A 20,306-nucleotide genomic window follows, 5' to 3' on the forward strand; every position below is an offset into this window, starting at 1 on the left:
GGATGCAGGAAGAATGTTCCCAATGTTAGGGAAGTCCAGAACCAGGGGTCACAGTCTAAGGATAAGGGGTAAGCCATTTAGGACCGAGATGAGGAGAAACTTCTTCACCCGGAGAGTGGTGAACATGTGGAATTCTCTACCACAGAAAGTAGTTGAGGCCATTTCACTAAATATATTCAAAAGGGAGTTAGATGAAGTCCTTACTACTAGGGGCATCAAGGAAGCAGGAAGGGGGTACTGAATTTGCATGTTCAGCCATGAACTCATTGAATAGCATTGCAGGCTTGAAGGGCCGAATGGCCTACTCCTGCACCTATTTTCTATGTTTCTATGTTTCTAAGAGGGGACAGAGTAACAAAATTTGCAGATGACACAAAGATTATTGGGAAAGCGGTTTGTGTAGAGGACACAGAGAGGCTGCAGAGAGATTTAGATCGGTTAAGCGAATGGGCTAAGGTTTGGCAGATGGAATACAATGTCGGAAAATGTGAAGTCATCCACCTTGGAAAAAAAAACAGTAAAAGGGAATATTATTTGAATGGGGAGAAATTACAACATGCTGCCGTGCAGAGGGACCTGGGGGTCCTTGTGCATGAATCCCAGAAAGTTAGTTTGCAGGTGCAGCAGGTAATCAGGAAGGCGAATGGAATGTTGGCCTTCATTGCGAGAGGAATGGAGTACAAAAGCAGGGAGGTCCTGCTGCAACTGTACAGGGTATTGGTGAGGCCACATCTGGAGTACTGCGTGCAGTTTTGGTCACCTTACATAAGGAAGGATATACTAGCCTTGGAGGGGGTATAGAGACGATTCACTAGGCTGATTCCGGAGATGAGGGGGTTACCTTATGATGATAGATTGAGTAGACTGGGTCTTTACTCATTGGAGTTCAGAAGGATGAGGGGTGATCTTATAGAAACATTTAAAATAATGAAAGGGATGGACAAGATAGAGGCAGAGAGGTTATTTCCACTGGTCAGGGAGACTCGAACTAGGGGGCACAGCCTCAAAATACGGGGGAGCCAATTTAAAACCGAGTTGAGAAGGAATTTCTTCTCCCAGAGGGTTGTGAATCTGTGGAATTCTCTGCCCAAGGAAGCAGTTGAGTCTAGCTCATTGAATGTATTTAAATCACAGATAGATTGATTTTTAACCAATAAGGGAATTAAGGGTTACGGGGAGCGGGCGGGTAAGTGGAGCTGAGTTCACGGCCAGATCAGCCATGATCTTTTTGAATGGCGGAGCAGGCTCGAGGGGTAAGAGGGCCTACTCCTGTTCCTAATTCTTATGTTCTTATGTTCATCAATGACCTTCCCTCCAGCATAAGATCAGAAGTGGGGATGTTCGTTGATGATTGCACAGTGTTCAGTTCCATTCGCAACTTCTCAGAAAATGAAGCAGTCCATGCCCGCATGCAGCAAGACCTGGATGACATTTAGGCTTGGGCTGATAAGTGGCAAGTAACATTTGTGCCACACAAGTGCCAGGCAATGACCATCTCCAATAAGTGAGAGTCTAGCCACCTCCCCATGATATTTAATAGCATTACCATCGCCAAATTCCCCCCACCATCAACATCCTGGTGGTCACCATTGACCAGAAACTTAACTGGACCAGCCACATAAATAACGTGGCAAAAAGAGCGGGTCAGAGGCTGGGTATTCTGCGGTGAATGTCTCACCTCCTGACTCCCGAAAGCCTTTCCACCCTCTACAAGGCATAAGTCAGAAGTGTGATGCAATACTCTCCACTTGCCTGGATGCGTGCAGTTCCAACAACACTCAAGTAGCTCGACACCATCCAGGACAAAGCAGCCCGCTGAATTGGCACCCCATCTACCACCTTCAACATTTACTCCCTCCACCACTGGCGCACCATGTACCATCTGTCAGATGCACTGCAGCAACTCACCAAGGCTTCTTCGCCAGCACCTCCCACTCCTGTGACCTCTACCACCTAGAAGGACAAGTGCAGCAGGTGCATGCGAACACCATCATCTGCACGTTCCCCTCCAAGTTACACACCATCCTGACTTGGAATTATATTGCCGTTCCTTCATCGTCGCTGGGTTAAAATCCTGGAATTCCCTCCCCAACAGCACAGTGGGAGTGCCTTCACCATAAGGACTGCAGCGGTTCCAGAAGGCGGCTCACCACCACCTTCTCAAGGGCAATTAGGGATGGGCAATAAATGATGACCTTGCCAGCGACACCCACATCCCGGACAAATAAAAAAAAACATCTTCACATGTTTTGTGGTTACTCCGCAGTATTGTATTTATAATATACAAACACTGAACCATTTTATACAGTCAACCATATAATAATAGCTCTTCTTCTTAGGTGGTCCCTCGTATTGAGGATAACTTGCTTCCACACCAAAAATGGATGAGTTTACAGGTATTTCAATGAAGTACCTGATATACCAGGTCCCGAACTATATATTGAATGGTGGAAGATGCCTGTGCATAGATTTTTTTACGTGTGGTGGCCGTTGCACACCAGTCACCACATGGGCTTGACAGAGCTAGGTCTTGGTCCAGTGGCAAGGATTAACAAAGACGACTGGAGACCATCTCTGCTGCACTGACCTAGTGCGCACACATATCATAGTATGGGCTGGCCCGTGCTGCCCTAGGGCTCTCGCCTCAGCTCGGCCCCGAACTCACGCCTCTCCTGGGCCCAGCGTGGTGGCCCCGACCTGTGTGAGAACACCAGCGGCAGGTCGGGGCCATAAAAGGAGCAGAGCTGCGGGCCCTGGAACCAGTGTAGCAGCGTACCATCTCAGGGAGCAGCGCGAGCTGGTGCAGGAGAGCAACGTCTTGGCGGAGAGAGAGTGGATTGTATGTCACCATAACCCAGGTCAGTGTTTGGAGCATGGGCAGGTACAGCAGGAGCAGCGAAAGATTGCAGAGCGACGTGATCTATGGTTGTACAATGCAAAGGGCACCACCTAAACTGCTGACTGGCTGCAGCAGTAAATTATGCATTAAATGCAGATCATCTATGATGCCATCATGGTGAGTTGAAGATTACACTGTTGTATAAGGACAGAAGCATTATACCATATAATGTACATGTATCGATCTATATATTTAAAAGCTGTGTTTCTAATGCTGTCTTATTTCACACCTTTCAAAGGCATCACAATAGAAAGTATCACACCTCTGTCAGCCACCTCTGATTAGCTTAAATAAGGACTTACTTTTAAATAGTTAACTGACTAAATGTGAACAAATCAAAAGCACATCAATTCAGTTGGTAAGTACCAATAAAGACTGAGTAAGCAAAGTAAGCAAGCAAGCAAATTGCTTATTTATAAAAACAGCTGGGAAGTAGCAGGAAGTGACCAATCAAATCAATTTAGACTACTTGAATTATTGAGCTGGCTTTGTTGCCCATTTCTTCTGCAAATGTCATGATTCCTCCTGACTGTACCGCCCTCCGGGAGCTGCCTGTCTTTTACAGGGAACTCATCAGGGTCTGGAACAAAGTCTCCACCAAGCGCAGCTCTCCGCCGGCTGGAGTGGCGGCCGTCCTGCAGGAGCCGCTGCTCGGGAATCCGTACCTCCACGACCGAGGTTTCATGTAGCGGTCGGAAGAGAGGGCTGTGGCTGGTGAGGTGACCAGGGTCAGGGACCTGCTCGATGGCGGAGGAGCGGGCTGGATGGCGCCAGACACGCTGGCGCGGCGCCTAAATTCTGCCAACGTCCGCCACGCGGCCGATGCCATCGAGTCGCTAAAAACAGCTCTGGGCCCTGACTCTGTTAGGTGCATCGAGGAGGCTCAAGCACGTGGGGAGATCCCGTCCGAACTGACCCCCATCCGGACGGAATTCCTCATCGGCGCCAAACCCCGGAACCTCCCTCGGGGGCCGGCGCCTCACAACTTGAGCCGCCTCGGGGAAATCCCCTCCGTGCCTTTCAGTTCCGCGCGGAGGGGTTTCCTGTACGGGCTGCTCCTGCACACTCTCAACTTTGCCATCCTCGCCGGCCGTCCGGACACGCCATGGCGTACCATCCTGCCGTCCGGAGGAGGCGGGGGTCCCCGATGGAGGGCACTCTACGCAGGGGTCCTCCCGCTATTCATCGGGGACTTGGCCTGGAGGGTGGTGCACGGAGCAGTGCCGTGCAACAAATTTTTAAGCCGGTTCACGGACTCCCAGGCCGCCTGCAATTTCTGCGGTCTGGAGGAGTCCGTGTTCCATGTTTTTATTGAGTGCACGAGGTTGCAGCCCCTGTTCCATTATTTGAAGGGGCTGCTCCTGAAATTCTGGCTGCACTTCAGTCCCACTCTCCTGATCTTTGGGCACCCTGTGCGTAGGGGAGCGGGTAGGTCCAAAGGCCTCCTTGTAGGACTGCTCCTGGGCACGGCCAAGGGTGCCATCAGCCGGTCCAGGCAGCGGGCGGTCGAGGGGGTCGTTCAACCTGACTGCCTGCCTCTCTTCCGCTCTTACATCCGGTCCAGGGTGTCCTTGGAGATGGAGCATGCGGTGCCCACCGGTACGCTCGCGGCCTTCCGCGAGAGGTGGGCACCGGAGGGACTGGAGTGCATCATCACGCCCGGCAACCAAATTTTAATTTGATTTTACGTTTTAAAGTTTAATTTGTTTTAATTGCCGGTGCTTTTAGTGTCCCCCTTCCCTTTTATAGGGGGCACTGGGGAAAAATTGTGATTTTAGTGCCCAAAAAAAAACCAAAAAAAAAAAGAAAAACACAAAAAAAAAAGGAAAAAAAAAAGGGCCTTGTAAATGTCTGTTGTGTCACCCAGGTCGGGTGGCACGGTTTAATGTTTTATGTTTTGCAGATAAACTCCAAAAAGAGTTTCCTCCTGACTGTCTACTGTCCATGTCAATCACATCAAGCTATCCCTCTGTTCATTCACAACAGATCAGGTAAACGAAACCCATCCATCTTTGCTCAATTCGGAACTCCTGACCTGCTTTACATGGCCTAACCAGAGTTGTCTTCGATCCACCTCGACCCACCTGGATTCAATCAAAGTCTGGTTAATCTCATCTGGAGTCATTTCTGGCCCTCCCCAACCCACTTAGAATCTTTTACCAAACCTGCCATTGAAGTCAGTGGAGAGCAAAATCAGATAGGGCGTAAAATGGGCGTCAGACCCAAACCTGCCCCATTCCCACCGAGTGGGTTAAGTTAAAAGCAGGGCTTTTGGGTCTATTTCCACTGGAGCAGGAAGCCAAAGAGGAAATTTAATTAAGGTTCTTAAAATTATGATGAGTTTCAATAGGGAAATACTGGTTAGGAGTTAGTGTCAAGGGGTCATCAATTTTAAATTGGGATTAAGAGAGTGAGAATCTAGGTTAGGAGGTTTTTTTATTTATGCAGAGAGTGGAGCACAGAATGCTTTGCCACAGGAAATATTGAGGCAGAGACCATTGCATCTTTTCAGGAAAAAGTGGAAAAATATTTGAGACAGAGGCAGAGACAGAAACAGAACTTAGGGAAAGAGTAAGCTTGTATGAAGCATGTGGGATTACTCCAGCAAAAATCTGGCACAAACACGATGGGTCAAATGGTCTGCTTCTATGCTGTAAACTTCTATGGTTCAAAACACAGTATCCCAGAGAGAGGACATCTGTGCTGAAACAAGTTGATTTAGTTATAGGAAGATGTGGGCAAGTTTTCCTTTTTGCAATATCTTGCTTTAGGGGTGAAACATTTTTCCACACCCTAAGGACACTTTTGAGATGTGATATCTATAGCTGCATGTTAGACACAAGACTTCTAATTATATAGGTGGTTCATTTGCCATGGTATTGCTTGCAAGTTTCCCGCCAGCCGATAGCGCCCCAGAGAGGCGGAACCTCGGCGCTAACGGCTTAGTGCCAGTGTTCGGCGATGTCACCGTCTGCTGCAAACTTTGGTTGAGTTTTTGCTGTGGCGCAAAGAAGTACTGCCTTGCCTACTAACGGCAGGGAAATCGTGGTGTCATTACGCGTGCAACGCCTTGCTGGCGCCGGTGATGCGATCTTCAGTTTTTGCGCCTCACTTATCGGCTGGCAGGGAACTCGCCACAAAAAGTTGCCGTTCATAAGTGACGGTAATGATGCCAGGGCGATATATAACTGGAGTAGCAACCGGGGCACAGAGGTTGCGCTGAGTGCTACAACAACAACTTGTATTTAATTAGGCCTTTTAACGTAGTGAAACGTCCCAAGGCGCTTCACAGGACGATTGTACAATTAAAAATTTGACACCGAGCCGCATACGTAGAAATCAGCGCAGGTGATCAAAAGCTTGGTCAAAGAGGTAGGTTTTAAGGAGCGTCTTGAAGGAGGAAAGAGAAGTTGAGAGGTGGAAAGGTTTAGGCAGGGAGTTCCAGAGCTTGGGGCCTAGGCAAAAGAAGGCATGGCTACCAATGGTTGATTATTTACAATCAGGGATGCTCAGGAGGGCAGAATTAGAAAAGCGCAGGCATCACGGGGGAGTTTTGGGGCTGGAGGATATTACAGAGATAGGGAGTGGAGAGGCCATGGAGGGATTTGAAAATAAGAATGAGAATTTTGAAATTGAGGCATTGCTTCACCGGAAGCCAATGTAGGTCAGCGAGCAAAGGGGTGATGGGCGATCAGGACTGGGTGTGAGTTAGGACATGGGCAGCCAAGTTTTTGGATCACCACTAGTTTACGTAGGGTAAAATGTGGGAGGCCAGCCAAGAGTTGGAATAGTCAAGTCTCGAGGTAACAAAGGCATGGATGAGAGTTTCAGAAGCAGATGAGGTCGGAGATGGGTGATGTTATGGAGGTGGAAATGGGCGATCTTAGTTATGCTGCAGATATGTGGTCGGAAGCTCAATTCAGGGTCAAATATGACAGTAAGATTGCAAACAGTTTGGTTCAGCCTCAGGCAGGAGTAGAGAGATGAAGTCAGTGTCTAGGGAACGGAGTTCGTGGGGGGACCGAAAACAATGGCTTCGGTCTTCCCAATATTCAATTGGAGAAGATTTCTGCTCATCCAGAACTGGATGTTGGACAAGCAGTCTGACAATTTGGAGACTGTGGAGGAGTCAAGAGAAGTGGGAGTGAGGTAGAGCTGGATGTCATCAGCGTACATGTGGAAACTGACGCTGTGTTTCCAGATGATATCGTTTCGGGGCAATGTAAATGAGAAATAGGAGGGGGCTAAGGATAGATCCTTGGGGGGTACCAGAGGTAATGATGCAGGGGCGGGAAGAGAAGCCATTGCAGGTGATTCTCTGGCTACGATTATATAGATAAGAATGCAACCAGGTGAGTGCAGTCCCACCCAGCTGGACAACAGTGGAGAAAGATATAGTCAAACATGGAATTGCGGGAGTGATGGGCATGGGAGGCGACAACACCGTCTTTGGAGAGGAAAGAGAGGTTGGGGATGGGTCGTAGTTTACAAGGACGGAGGGAGCGAGGGTTGGGTTTTTGAGGAGAGGGGTGATGACTGCAGATTTGAGGGTGTGGGGGACAGTACCTGAGTAGAGAGAACCGTTAACAATGTCAGCTAACATGGGAGCCAGAAAAGGAAGTTGGGTGGTCAGCATTTTGGTGGGAATAGGGTACTCTGCTACGTATTCTCCTAGCAGAGTGTGTAGGTGTTGGCGTGTTGCGGCTGCTGAGTACTTATCTTGACGACTACCATATCGGCAATATTGACGGGTTCCATTTCTGATCCATTGCTGAGTAGCATCTCGCTGTTACCTTTGGCAACTTAATGGGGGCAGTGACGGCCCACCACGCGGGCTGTGGCGACTACTTTGACGCCGCTGGCGACACAGACGGGATATGGCCAATATGGGTCCACGCCTAAAGGTCAGCATGTCCAAGGAGAACCAGGATAGTGGGTTTCCCAATGGTTCAGGGAGCCATTAATTGCACGCATGTGGCATTGTGGGCTCCGCCCTACAATAGAGAGGTGTTTCACAATCACAAGGGCTACCACTCCCTCAACAGTCAGTTAGTGTGCGACCACAGGCAGATGATCCTTGCTGTGAATGCCCGCGATCCTGGCAGCTGCCACGGTGCCTTCATCCTGTGGGAGAGCAGTGTGCCATGACTGTTCCACCCACCGCATGAAGGGTGTAGCTGGCTGATCAATGACAAAGGATATGGTCTAGCAACCTGGCTGATGACTCCCCTCCGCAACCCCACCACCCCTACCGAGCAGCGCTACAACCACAGCCACGCCACAACCAGGGCTATAATAGAGCAGACTATTGGGGTTCTAAAGCAGCATTTTTGCTCTGGAGGGACATTATAGTACACCCCTGAGAGAGTGTCCCTTTTCACGGTTGTGTGCTGCATGCTGCACAGCCTGACCATCATGAGGGGCCAGTCATTGCCACCAGGGATGGCAGCTGCACCTCAGGAGGACAATGAGGAGGAAGAAAAGGAGCATCAGCCAGGGAGGAGGCAGCCTGACACTGTTGCTGCTGCAAGGGCTGCTTGTCAGAGACTCATTGCGCAGCGATTCCAGTAAATTATGCAACACATGCCGAATGGCCAGCTTATTCACCTGCCGATGTGCTGAAAACATCGTGTCCCACCCTCCAACCCTGTGTATATAAATCGCACCACAATAATGTGAAGTCGCAAAATAACCTTTATTAACAAGAGTGTGCTGTAAAGAAGCACAACACAAAGCCATCATCAGCAACAAATTATGAATGATATAACACCCCCGCAAACATAAACACCCAGAGGCAACTGCAACTAATATGCCTTAATATTCCAATAAGTTCAACATATATGGCCACGGTGCTGTCATTGGTTAGTGGGACTTGCGCACTGATTTACCACCCCTTCTCTTTTTCCCCCCTCCCACGCCTTTTGCTCCTCCTCAATGGGGTCTCAGTGCCTGCAGCAAGGCTGGGTGAAAGTTGCTCTGTCGACACCGCAGACACAACTGATGACCTAGAAGGACATCCCCGACCAACTCGGGCCCTGGAAGGACCAGCTGCGGAATGCACCACCACAGCATGGATGGCAGCAGTCTTGGCTGGATGGGTTGCAGACAGTGCCAGGTGCAAAAGTGGAATTACTGTGGAGGGAGGTGAAATGATGTTATCCTGAGAGAGGATATCTCATTCCATCTCGACTGACATCGTGCTACTCCGTCAGGGCAGAGTCTCAGCATCCGGAGCAATCTGGGGAACACAGATTGCTGGACTACTTCATCACTTTTAGCTCCCTGTTGGACTGATTTGGAATGATGGCAACAGTCATGTGCTGGCATGGCATTAAGTTGACTCTGTATCATGGCAGAGTGAGTCTGCATCAATGCAGAGAGCGCATTGATGCCACCGCGCACTGACGACATGACAAAATGCAGGCCGTATGTGCTTTGGCCTGGTGCTCAATGGCTACTGCCATAGCACATGCCATCATGTCTAGGACCCCATGGTCACTTGTGGCTTCCAAGATCCGTTGGTATCTATCAATGATGGGCTCGATGAGCAGCTGAGTCACAAGTGCAAATGTTGAGGCGGACTCCTCCATCCTCACTGCAAGTGCATTGAGGCTCTCGGGCACCCTTGCCAATGCACCCAACAGATCGCTGTGCATCCGCTATGATTGTCTTGCAATAACCTCCAGCTCGGGGTCCTCATCACAGTGCTGCTGAGCATTACTCAGGCACGCACTCAGGCTGGCCCGAGTTCCCCTCCCTGTCCCCCCCAGCGTTGCTGCAGGTACTGGTTCCCGGAGCATCACTCACCTCTAACTCCCCGAACACGCACTCCTTGACTGAGGTGGTGTCCTCGCTCGGTGAGGCCGCTGGCTCCTCAGTCACTGGCAGAGAGGTTTCCTCCACCTCTTCCTCGCCTCCACCAATGCCGGCACTAGATTGCTCAAGCTCCTGGGCCTCTGGTTCATCATCTGAAAGCACAAAGCCAGAGAAGAGTGGTTACGTGCAGGGGAGGGGGCCAGGACTGGAAAAGGTGTTCTGAAATGCCAATCGCATGGAAAGTGGGGAAGGATTGTGCTGTCACGGCTAACTGGCCTGATAGAGAGGATATTAAGGTCCTCAACATACCGTCCCTTTCCCGAGGGGACTCAGCCTCACCTGCCGCCACCGCACCCACTTGTGCACCCATGAGGTCTGAAATGCATTCCTCTGCCGCACTGAGAGCCTGGAGGTCAGTGTCCCCTCCTCCAGTCCGCATCTGTTTGCGTCGGTTATGCGCTAGCTTGGCTTGCAAGAAGAATCAGAACATGAGAGTTAGTGTCCTTCTATCCATCTGTCCAATGTGCCTTGCATAGTTGTTCACAAGCACCTTCCACCCGTCACGATGTGGTTCGGGATCTGGAATATTGGGTCCTTCATTGAAACTCATCCCTTTTTGGCATGGAAGCAAGTCATCCTCGCTTCGAGGGACTGCCTATGATGATGATGCACAGTTGAGTAGATGTTACTGTATGGGAGTCTTCACAAAATGCCTGCATCTAACCTGTCCAGTCCCGTCAGAATTTTATATGTTTCTATGAGATCCCCTCTCATTCTTCTAAACTCCAGTGAATACAGGTCCAGTCGATCCAGTCTTTCCTCATATGTCAGTCCTGCCATCTCGGTAATCAGTCTGGTGAACCTTCGCTGCACTCCCTCAATAGCAAGAATGTTCTTCCTCAGATTAGGAGACCAAAACTGAACACAATATTCCAGGTGAGGCCTCACCAAGGCCCTGTATAACTACAGTAAGACCTCTCTGCTCCTATACTCAAATCCCCTAGCTATGAAGGCCAACATACCATTTGCCTTCTTCACCGCCTGAGCAAACCTCCCAAAACATGAGTGATCTGATCGAGATGTTTAAAAAGGTTCAGTACCATCTTCTCAAGGTAACAAGTGATGCCATTTGGAATAGCTGCGCATACTAGGCGTGGCAATGATGGAATTTGGGGGTCTGCACCTAACAGTTAAGGTGAGACTACTGTCTTCCATATGCATCTGGAGAGTGAGGCGATAACAAGAGCAGGGGTGTGTTATACTCATAATAAATGGTCATACCGAGTACTGTGTGTAATGAGCAAGTGTGACCTTGGCTCCTTTATTGTAGTTCCAGAGTGCAGGTACTTCGTGGGTGGCCTGCTTATATACTGTGCTCCCAAGGGATGCTGGAATCCCTTGGGACTCCAACAGGTAGATCCTCTGGTGGACAGATGTGATGCAGGTTACAAGGGGTTAAATACATAACATCACTCCACCGTGAAGTCAACAATACACTTATTTACAAGGTGAGACGATCTGGGGCTTTGCGCTCCCTTGTTGATCGTCTCGGTACAAATGTTGGTGTGGTTGGCTTGGTCAGTTCTTCACTGGGCTGTTGGGCAGCCAGCCTTGCCGGGCTGCTGGGGATGATGAGTTCGGTTTTGTGGTCAACTGTGATGTCAGTTGCCACTTGTGTGTGTGTTGGAAGGTCAAAGTTGGTGGTGTCCTCTTCAGGTTGTACATAGCTGTTGGTGAACCCGCAGGTTAAATTGGTCCAAGTGTTTTCTGTGCGTTTGTCCATTGGTCAGTTTGACCTGAAACACCCTACTCCCCTCTTTGGCTGTGATTGTGCCAGCGAGCCATTTGGGACCATGTCCATAATTGAGCACAAACACAGGATCATTGATCTCAATATCGCGTGACAAGTTTGCGCAGTCATGGTAACTTTGTTAATGCCGCTTGTCTTCCATGTGATCAAATAGATCAGGATGGACCAGAGAGAGCCTTGTTTTAAGCGCCCTTTTCATGAGCAGCTCAGCTGGCGGAACCCCGGTAAATGAGTGGGGTCTGGTGCGGTAGCTGAGCAGTACTTGGGACAACTGGGTCTGCAGGGAGTCTTCCGACACGCATTTCAAGCTTTGCTTGATGGACTGAACTGCCCGTTCTGTCTGGCCTTAGGATGTGGGCTTGAACGGCTCAGATGTGACATGTTTGATCCCGTTGCGGGTCATGAATTCTTTGAATTCTGCACTGGTGAAGCACGGCCCATTGTCGCTGACCAGGACATCAGGCAGGCTGTGCGTGGCAAACATAGCTCGTAGACTTTCAATGGTGGCCATGGATGTGCTTGCAGACATTAATGCACATTCAATCCACTTTGAGTAAGCATCCAGAACAACCAAAAACATTTTGCCTAGGAATGGGCCCACATAGTCTACATGGATCCTCGACCACGGTTTGGATGGCCAGGACCACAAACTTAGTGGTGCCTCTCTGGGTGCATTGCTCAACTAAGAGCAAGTGTTGCACAGGCGCACACATGACTCTAAATCTGAGTCGATGCCAGGCCACCACACGTGAGATCTGGCTATGGCTTTCATCATCACAATGCCTGGGTGAGTGCTGTGCAGTTCGCAAATGAATGTGTTTCTGCCTTTCTTGGGCAAGACTAAGCGATTGCCCCACAAAAGACAGTCCGCCTGCAGGGACAGTTCATCTTTGCATCTGTGGAATGGCTTAATCACTTCCTGCATCTCCACTGGGACACTGGACCAGCTCCCATGGAGGACACAGTTTTTTTTTTACCAGGGACAGTAAATGATCCTGGCTGGTCCAGGTCCTGATCTGGTGGGCCGTAACGGGGGACTTCTGGTTCTCAAATGCCTCCATGACCGTGAGCAAGTCCGTTGGCTGTGCCATTTCCACCCCGGTGGTGTGCAATGGTAGCCAACTGAGAGCATCTGCGCAGTTCTCTGTGCCCGGTCTGTGGCAGATTACATAGTTCTATACGGACAGCGTGAGTGCCCATCTTTGGATGCGGGCAGAGGCATTGGTATTAATCCCTTTGCTCTCCTAGAATAGCGATATGAGCGGCTTGTGGTCAGTTTCAAGCTCGAACTTGAGGCCAAATAAGTACTGGTGCATTTTTTTTACCCCGTAAACGCACGCCAGAGCCTCTTTTTTAACCATGCTGTAGGTCCTTTCCGCCTTGGACAAACTCCTGGATGCATACGTGACAGGTTGCAAAATTCCCGATTCATTAGCCTGTTGTAACTCACACCAGACCCCGTATGACGACGCATCGCAAGCTAACACCAATCATTTACATGGGTTATACAGGACAAGCAGTTTGTTAGAACACAAAAAATTTCTGGCTTTCTTAAAGGCAGCCTCTTGTGAATTCCCCCATACCCAGTCGTTTTCTTGCGCAGTAGCGCATTTAGGGGTTCTAGCAGGGTGCTTAACCCAGGTAGGAAATTACCGAAGTAGTTAAGGAATCCCAGGAACGACCGCAGCTCTGTGGTCGCGGTGCGTTCTTGATGGCCTCTGTCTTGGCGGCGGTGGGTCTGATGCCACCTGCTGCGATTCTCCTTCCTAAGAATTCGATGTCCTGTGCCAGGAAAACACACTTCGAGCGTTTCAATCTGAGCCCCACGCGATCCAACCGACTAAGAACTTCCTCCAGATTCTTCAAATGCTTCATGGTGTCCTGACCTGTAACCAATATATCGTCCTGGAAGACCACTGTGCAAGGAAGCGACTGTAGCAGGCTCTTCATGTTCCGCTGGAAGATCGCTGCGGCCGACCGAATCCCGAACGGGCACCGGTTGTAGATAAACAGACTTTTGTGCGTGTTGATGCAGGTGAGGCCTTTCGAAGATTCCTCCAGCTCCTGTGTCATGTAGGCCGAGGTCAGGTCCAGCTTGCTGAACGTCTTCCCTCCAGCCAGGGCCGCAAATAGGTCGTCTGCCTTGGGTAGCATGTACTGGACCTGCAGCGAAAAACGGTTAATCGTTACTTTGTAGTCCCCGCAAATTGTAACCGTACCATCCTCCTTGAGTACCGGGACAATCGGACTGGCCCAGTCATTGAATTCCACCGGCGCGATGATGCCTTCACATTGCAGCCTGTCCAGCTCAATTTCCACTTTTTCACGCATCATGTATGGTGCCGCCCGAGCCTTGTGGTGGATGGGTCGCGTACCGGGAATCAAATGGATCTGCACTTTCGCCCCCAAGAAGCTTCCAATGCCTGGCTCAAATAACAAAGGGAATTTGCTTAGAACCTGGGTACATGCGGTGTCGTCGACGGACGAGAGCACTCGGATGTCGTCCCAATTTCAGCGGATTTTCCCCAGCCAGCTTCTGCCAAACAACGCGAGGCCATCCCCTGGCACAATCCATAGCGGGAGTTCGTGTACTGCTCCATCATCGGACACTTTGATTTCAGCACTGCCAATTATAGGGATTAGTTCCTTTGTGTAAGTCCTTAGTTTGGTGTGAATGGGGCTGAGCTTGGGCCTGTGTGCCTTCTTTCGAAGGCCGTTTTGCTCATTATGGACTGACTTGCCCCCGTGTCCAGCTCCATAGACACTGGAATACTGTTCAGTTCAACTTTCAACATTACTAGTGGGCATTTCGTCGTGAACGTGTATACCCCATACACCTCTGCCTCCTCCGTACGAGTTTCCAATTCCGTCTGATCCACTGTGGATCGATCTTCCTCTGCAATGTGGTGGTTTGCAGGGTTTGCAGCTCGCCTGCACATTCGTTGGAGGTGTCCTATTGTTCTGCAGCCATTGCACGCATAGTGCTTAAAACGGCATTGATGGGGCCGATGATCATCCCCGCAGCGCCATCATCATCATCATCATCATCATAGGCAGTCCCTCGGAATCGAGAAAGACTTGCTTCCACTCTTAGCATGAGTTCTTAGGTAGCTGGACAGTCCAATACGAGAACTACAGTCTCTGTCACAGATCAGACAGATAGTCGTTGAGGGAAAGGGTGGGCAGGGAGCCTGGTTTGCCGCACGCTCCTTCCGCTGCCTGCACTTGATTTCTGCATGCTCTCGGTGACAATACTCGAGGAGCTCAGCGCCCTCCCGAATGCACTTCCTCCACTTAGGGCAGTCTATGGCCAAGGGCTCCCAGGTGTCAGTGGGAATGTCGCACTTTATCAGGGAGGCTTTGAGGGTGTCGTAATAACGTTTCCTCTGCCCGCCTTTGGCTCGTTTGCCGTGGACGAGTTCCGAGTCGAGAGCTTGCTTTGGGAGTCTCGTGTCTGGCATGCAGACTATGTGGCCTGCCCAGTGGAGCTGATCAAGTGTGGTCAATGCTTCAATGCTGGAGATGTTGGCCTGGATGAGGATGCTAATGTTTGTGCATCTGTCCTCCCAGGGGATTTGCAGGATCTTGCGGAGACATTGCTGGTGGTATTTCTCCAGCAACTTGAGGTCCCCGCAGCACCAACAGGGTGTTAACTGCTTCGCATTAACAGATGATGGCGGACTCTGGGTCATTTGAGGTCGGGCCACAGCAGCCGGCATGTACATTCTGCCGTGTACATTTCTGCTCAAAACCGACGTTACTTTATGCACAGTACTGGCCGAAACTTCTTTGTTCTGCGAAATCTGCTTGGTGTTGTCGCTGGTGGACATAAATGCCTGGGCTATCGTTATGGCTTTACTCAGATTCGGAGTTTCTACAGTCAACGGTTTGCGAAGGATTGTCTCATGTCCGATGCCCAGTACAAAAAAGTCTCTGAGCATTTGTTCTAGGAATCCCTCAAACTCAATGTCCTGCAAAGCGCCTTAGTTCAGCGACGTAGCTCGCCACTTCCTGGCCCTCCGATCGTTGACATGTGTAGAACTGATATCTCGCCATCAAAACGCTTTCCTTAGGATTTAAGCGCTTCCGGACCAGTGTACACAGCTCTTCGTAGGATTTCTCTGTTGGTTTAGCCAGGGCCAGGAGATTCTTCATGAGGCCATAGGTTGTTGCCCCACAGACAGTTAGGAGGATCGCCCTTCGTTTGGTCGCATTCTCGTCCCCTTTCAGCTCGTTGGCCACGAAGTATTGGTCGAGTCTCTCATTGAAGGCCTCCCAATCGTCCCCCTCTGAGAAGTTCTCCAGGATGCCAATTGTTCTTTGCATTTTCGCGCGGTTGTTCATTACCTCGTCGCCAATTGTCATACTCATAATAAATGGTCAGACCGAGTACTGTGTGTAATGAGCAAGTGTGACCTTAGCTCCTTTATTATAGTTCCAGAGTGCAGGTACCTCGTGGGTGGCCTGCTTATATACTGTGCTCCCAAGCGATGCTGGGATCCCTTGGGACTCCAACAGGTAGGCCCTCTGGTGGATAGGTGTTTTGCAGGTTACAAGGGATTAAATACAGAACAGGATGGGTCTCAACAACAGAACAGGAATAGTAAGTGCGCATGCAGGCCCAGGGTATGGCTGAGGCTGCAACTACGTACTTTGCATCTGTGCTCACCCAGGAAGAGTATGGAGTCCTACACATACTGATTGAGGAGAGATTGCACACACTATACATCATGTTCAGAGCATGGCATGCTAAGGTTCATGTAATAGATAGTCACCCTCACTAACCAAGTCGGGTTGTTGAACTTTTTCCTGCATCCGGTGGCTGTCCTGGCACCTTGTTTCTGGCAGACACGCTCCACAATCTTCAGAGCATCTGGGGCTGTGGCCTCCTGTCAGTTTCGCTCTGCAACAATTCAAATTGCCTCTCGACACTGTCCAGGAGTGCATCCACGGCGGCGTCGGAGAAGCAGTGAACGTGCTGACGAGTTCTTGCCTCTGCCATCTTCCCCCTCTCAGTAAGAGTGCATAGGCAGCGAAGATAAGCATGAGGCGTTGCCGTGTCATATCACCGGCTTGATTGAACCCAGATAGTGCCAGTATGTCTGTTGCACAGCTACAAATGCTCATTATCACTCAGATTTTACCACCCCATTTACTGCCTCAAGATTGGCGTGTCACGCCTGATTTACTGCTCCAATCCTCTTTTCAGAGGATTTCATGGTTGGCGGCGGTAATATCACCGACCAGGTGGTAAAAAACAACAACCAGGCAGTGTCACCGCCATTAAATGGGCGATACCGAATTTCCACCCCTTTGTTTTTGTTTAAATCAAGCACAAGAATAAATAAATACATTTATGTAATGTATCTATCTGCTTAGGTAAATAAATATCTGCCCCTCAACTGCAGGTAAATGTGTGCTCCTCAATATTAAAAAACTTATGCTCATCAACCCCAGTTATATAAATAAAATACATCTGTGTCCCTCACCTGCTCAAGTTCCTATAAATCTGTGTCCTTCACTACCAAGCACATGGAACTCTCAGGTTGCTTGCTTTGCTTTGGGACTATAGCCTATGAACTGAAAGACCTCAACAAAATGGAGCGCTCTTTTATTATTCCTAATAATTTATTCATTAATAAAACCAACCATATTAATGCCATGGCAACGTAAGTTTCTACTTTGATGTTGCTGGTTGTTATGGATACCTTTCTGCACTTGTGAGATAAGCTTTGAAACAATAAAAAAAATCTGTACTTAAATACCACAGCATTAGACTGTACCTCAAAGTATCTCTTTGCAGTATCAATAAGGACTTTGTAAAAGTGTTCAATATCTTTTTCTTCCATTAGTTTGTCAGCATAGACTCTGGATGATTCATGAAGCCATAAATGAATCAAGTCTGTAGGCAGCCGTACACAATCTGGAGTTACAAAAAGGATACCCTAGAAACCAAAATAAAATGTTGGTAAGTATTCCAAGTATAAGAATGATTCCTTGTGTTTTTTTTAGAAAAATAATTATTTGTATACTAGCAAACCTCCTGTAGTGTTGCTCAAAGTAAGTTAAATTTTACAAGGAGAGAACATTATACCATGTAACACAAGATATATTATTCTACTGCTACAATAGTATGGATACAGACACAATTAAAATATTTGGTTCTCATGTGCGAGTAGATTCTACAGCAAAAGTTGCAGCGATTTAACTGGCTGAAATGGAAAAAAATTAAAGAAAAGGTAGATCAAATTCTGAAACATCGGATTAATTGTTTTATCAATAGAAATTAATCTGCTGCTACAATCAAGTGTGTAAACTTGATTGTCCCTTTAAGGCCACACGATATACTTGTCATAAATAGATACACCCTGAGATCAACTGGATGCTAATTCTGGAGCTGTTTCTCCGTTGCACCAGATCATTCGCAACTTTGGTGACCTATTTGACCCCAAGCTAAGCTTCCGACCCCATATCCGCTCCATCACCAAGACTGCCTATTTCCACCTGCATAACATTGCCCCAACTTCACCCCTGCCTCAGCTCATCTGCTGCTGAAACCCTCTTCATGTCTTTGTCACCTCTAGACTTGACTATTCCAATGGACTCCTAACCGGCCTCCCACCTTCCCCTCTCCATAAGCTTGAGTTCATCCAAAACTCTGCTGCCCATATCCTAACTCGCAACAAGTCCCATTTACCCATCACCCCTATGATCACTGACCTACATTGGCTTCCGGTCTTGCAACGCCTTAATTTTAAAATTCTCATCCTTGTTTTCAAATCCCTCCCTGGCCATGCTCCCCCCTATCTTTGTAACGTCCACCAGCACTAAAACTTTGCAAAATCTCTGTGCTCCTCCAATTCTAGCTTCTTGCGCATCCCTGATTTTAATCACTCTATCATTGGTGGCCGTGCCTTCAGCTGCCTAATCCCCAATCTTTGGAATTCCCTTCCTAAACCTCTCCATCTCTCTACCTCTCTCTCCTCCTTTAAGATGCTCCTTAAGAGCCCACCTCTATGACCAAGCTGTCCTGATATCTCATGTGACTCTGAATCAAATTTTATTTGATAATGCTCCTATGAAGCGCTTGGGACGTTTTACTATATTAAAAGGGGCTATATTAATGCAAGGTGTTGTTGTTGATTGGCCGCCACCTGTAGTCTCCAACTCCTACTGAAAATCAGAAGAAACCACCAGGAAATAACAAACTTTCTTTCTCTTTTTTAATATTTTTCTGTTAAACGTTGGACAGAAATTGCCATGTTTGACAAAGTGTGATAATTAGTTTTTATGTATACTAGCATTGATTCCAGTGAATAGGATGAAACATTAGTTTATAAGGATAGGAATGTTATGCCGCATACGGTGAAATAGCATCATCAGGGCCACTGACTTATGGGAATTGATTTTCAGGGTGTTGTGTCCTTACACACGACAGCAAATCAACACGAGGCACAGACTGGAGACAAGGTCACTCTGTGACCTGTACCTTTATTCACAGGACCAAGAAGTGATGACCCTGCGTGGGACCTCCCTTTATATACCTGGATGACCAGGTGAGGAGTGTCTCCCACAAGTTCACCCCCTGTGGTCAAGGTGTGCATTTCTCAGGTGTATACAGTGTACAGTGTTGTTACATAAAGGTTAGTTATGTGAAGGTTACAAGCATGACACAGGGCCTCTAACCATTGGGAACAAAGTGGCAGTGGGACAAAAAAAAAATCACAATGTACCACAATATGGCCACTTCCATTTCCGACCCACAGTGGCAACGGGTGGCGAAAACACCCCACTGCTTCAGACAAGAGTCCTTTAAAATGCAAATTTGTGTCCCACACTAGTTGTAGGGCCCCAACACAATTTTGAGGTACCAGTGACGGAGCAGGCACCATGCACACTCCATCTCTTGGTACTTGCTGATGAGCAGCCTAACCAGGGGTCCTTAAAGGGTCTGTGGTTTGGACCATTGCAAGCCACTTTGGAAATAGGTAAGTAAAAGTTTTGCTCATGGCTTTGTGAAGTAAAACCCAGCAGAGTTGGTGTCTCAGAGCCACTGAAGCAGTATTTAAAGTGTCACTCACCAACAGCTAATTGGATTACAGGACCTTAGTGCTATTTGGATTCCCAGGAGAGCTTCCAGCTTCCTTCTTTCGCACTTTTTTTTGCTTCATCACCCTCAGTAAATTTATCTGCTTACTGTCAGTTTCATTTGGCTGGAGAAACAGTTAGAGGAAGAGGAGCAGCAGCTCCATCAATCAGCGCCAGGTGGGCCTATCAAAAGACAGCAGGTGAGCGGGGTGAGCACACAGGATGTACAGGCCAAGGGTCACTTTCTTGGATCTATCTGAAGTAGTGCCTTGGGAGGCTACACTTTCGCAGATACTTGATTGAGTTGAGCTTCTAACCACCTATCCGTGGCATAACAAAGACCACCTTTTTCCACCTCAGTAACATCTCATGTCTCTGCTCTAACTGTGGTGTCCCTACACCGTACTACAAACTCACACGAGGCATGTACTGCAGACACAGTCACTACGTGACCTTAACCTTTCTTCCCAGGACCAAGGTGTGCTAACCCTGGGTGGGACCTCCCCTTTTATACCTGGAAACCCAGGTGAGGAGTGTCTCCCACAAGTTCACCCTCTGTGGTCAGGGTGTGCATTTCTAGGGTATAAGTACTGTGTACAGGAGTTGCATGAAGATTACCGTTTCATGATGGTTACATACATGACACTTACCTCAGCTCATCTGCTGCTGAAACCATTATCTATGTCTTTGTTA

General features: G+C 48.6%; 1 protein-coding gene across 1 annotated transcript in view; it reads right to left on the minus strand.

The window, feature by feature from the left end:
• The window catches only part of dnah9l (dynein, axonemal, heavy polypeptide 9 like), a 668,659-nt gene that overhangs the window by 228,755 nt on the left and 419,598 nt on the right, over positions 1-20,306 (minus strand). Inside the window, exon 50 of the mRNA XM_070873660.1 lies at positions 17,309-17,470. Coding sequence (XP_070729761.1) covers positions 17,309-17,470 — 162 coding nt within the window. The remainder of the gene's footprint in view (positions 1-17,308; positions 17,471-20,306) is intronic.

This window comes from Pristiophorus japonicus, chromosome 3, assembly GCF_044704955.1.
Source record: "Pristiophorus japonicus isolate sPriJap1 chromosome 3, sPriJap1.hap1, whole genome shotgun sequence".
Lineage (NCBI taxonomy): Eukaryota > Metazoa > Chordata > Chondrichthyes > Pristiophoridae > Pristiophorus > Pristiophorus japonicus.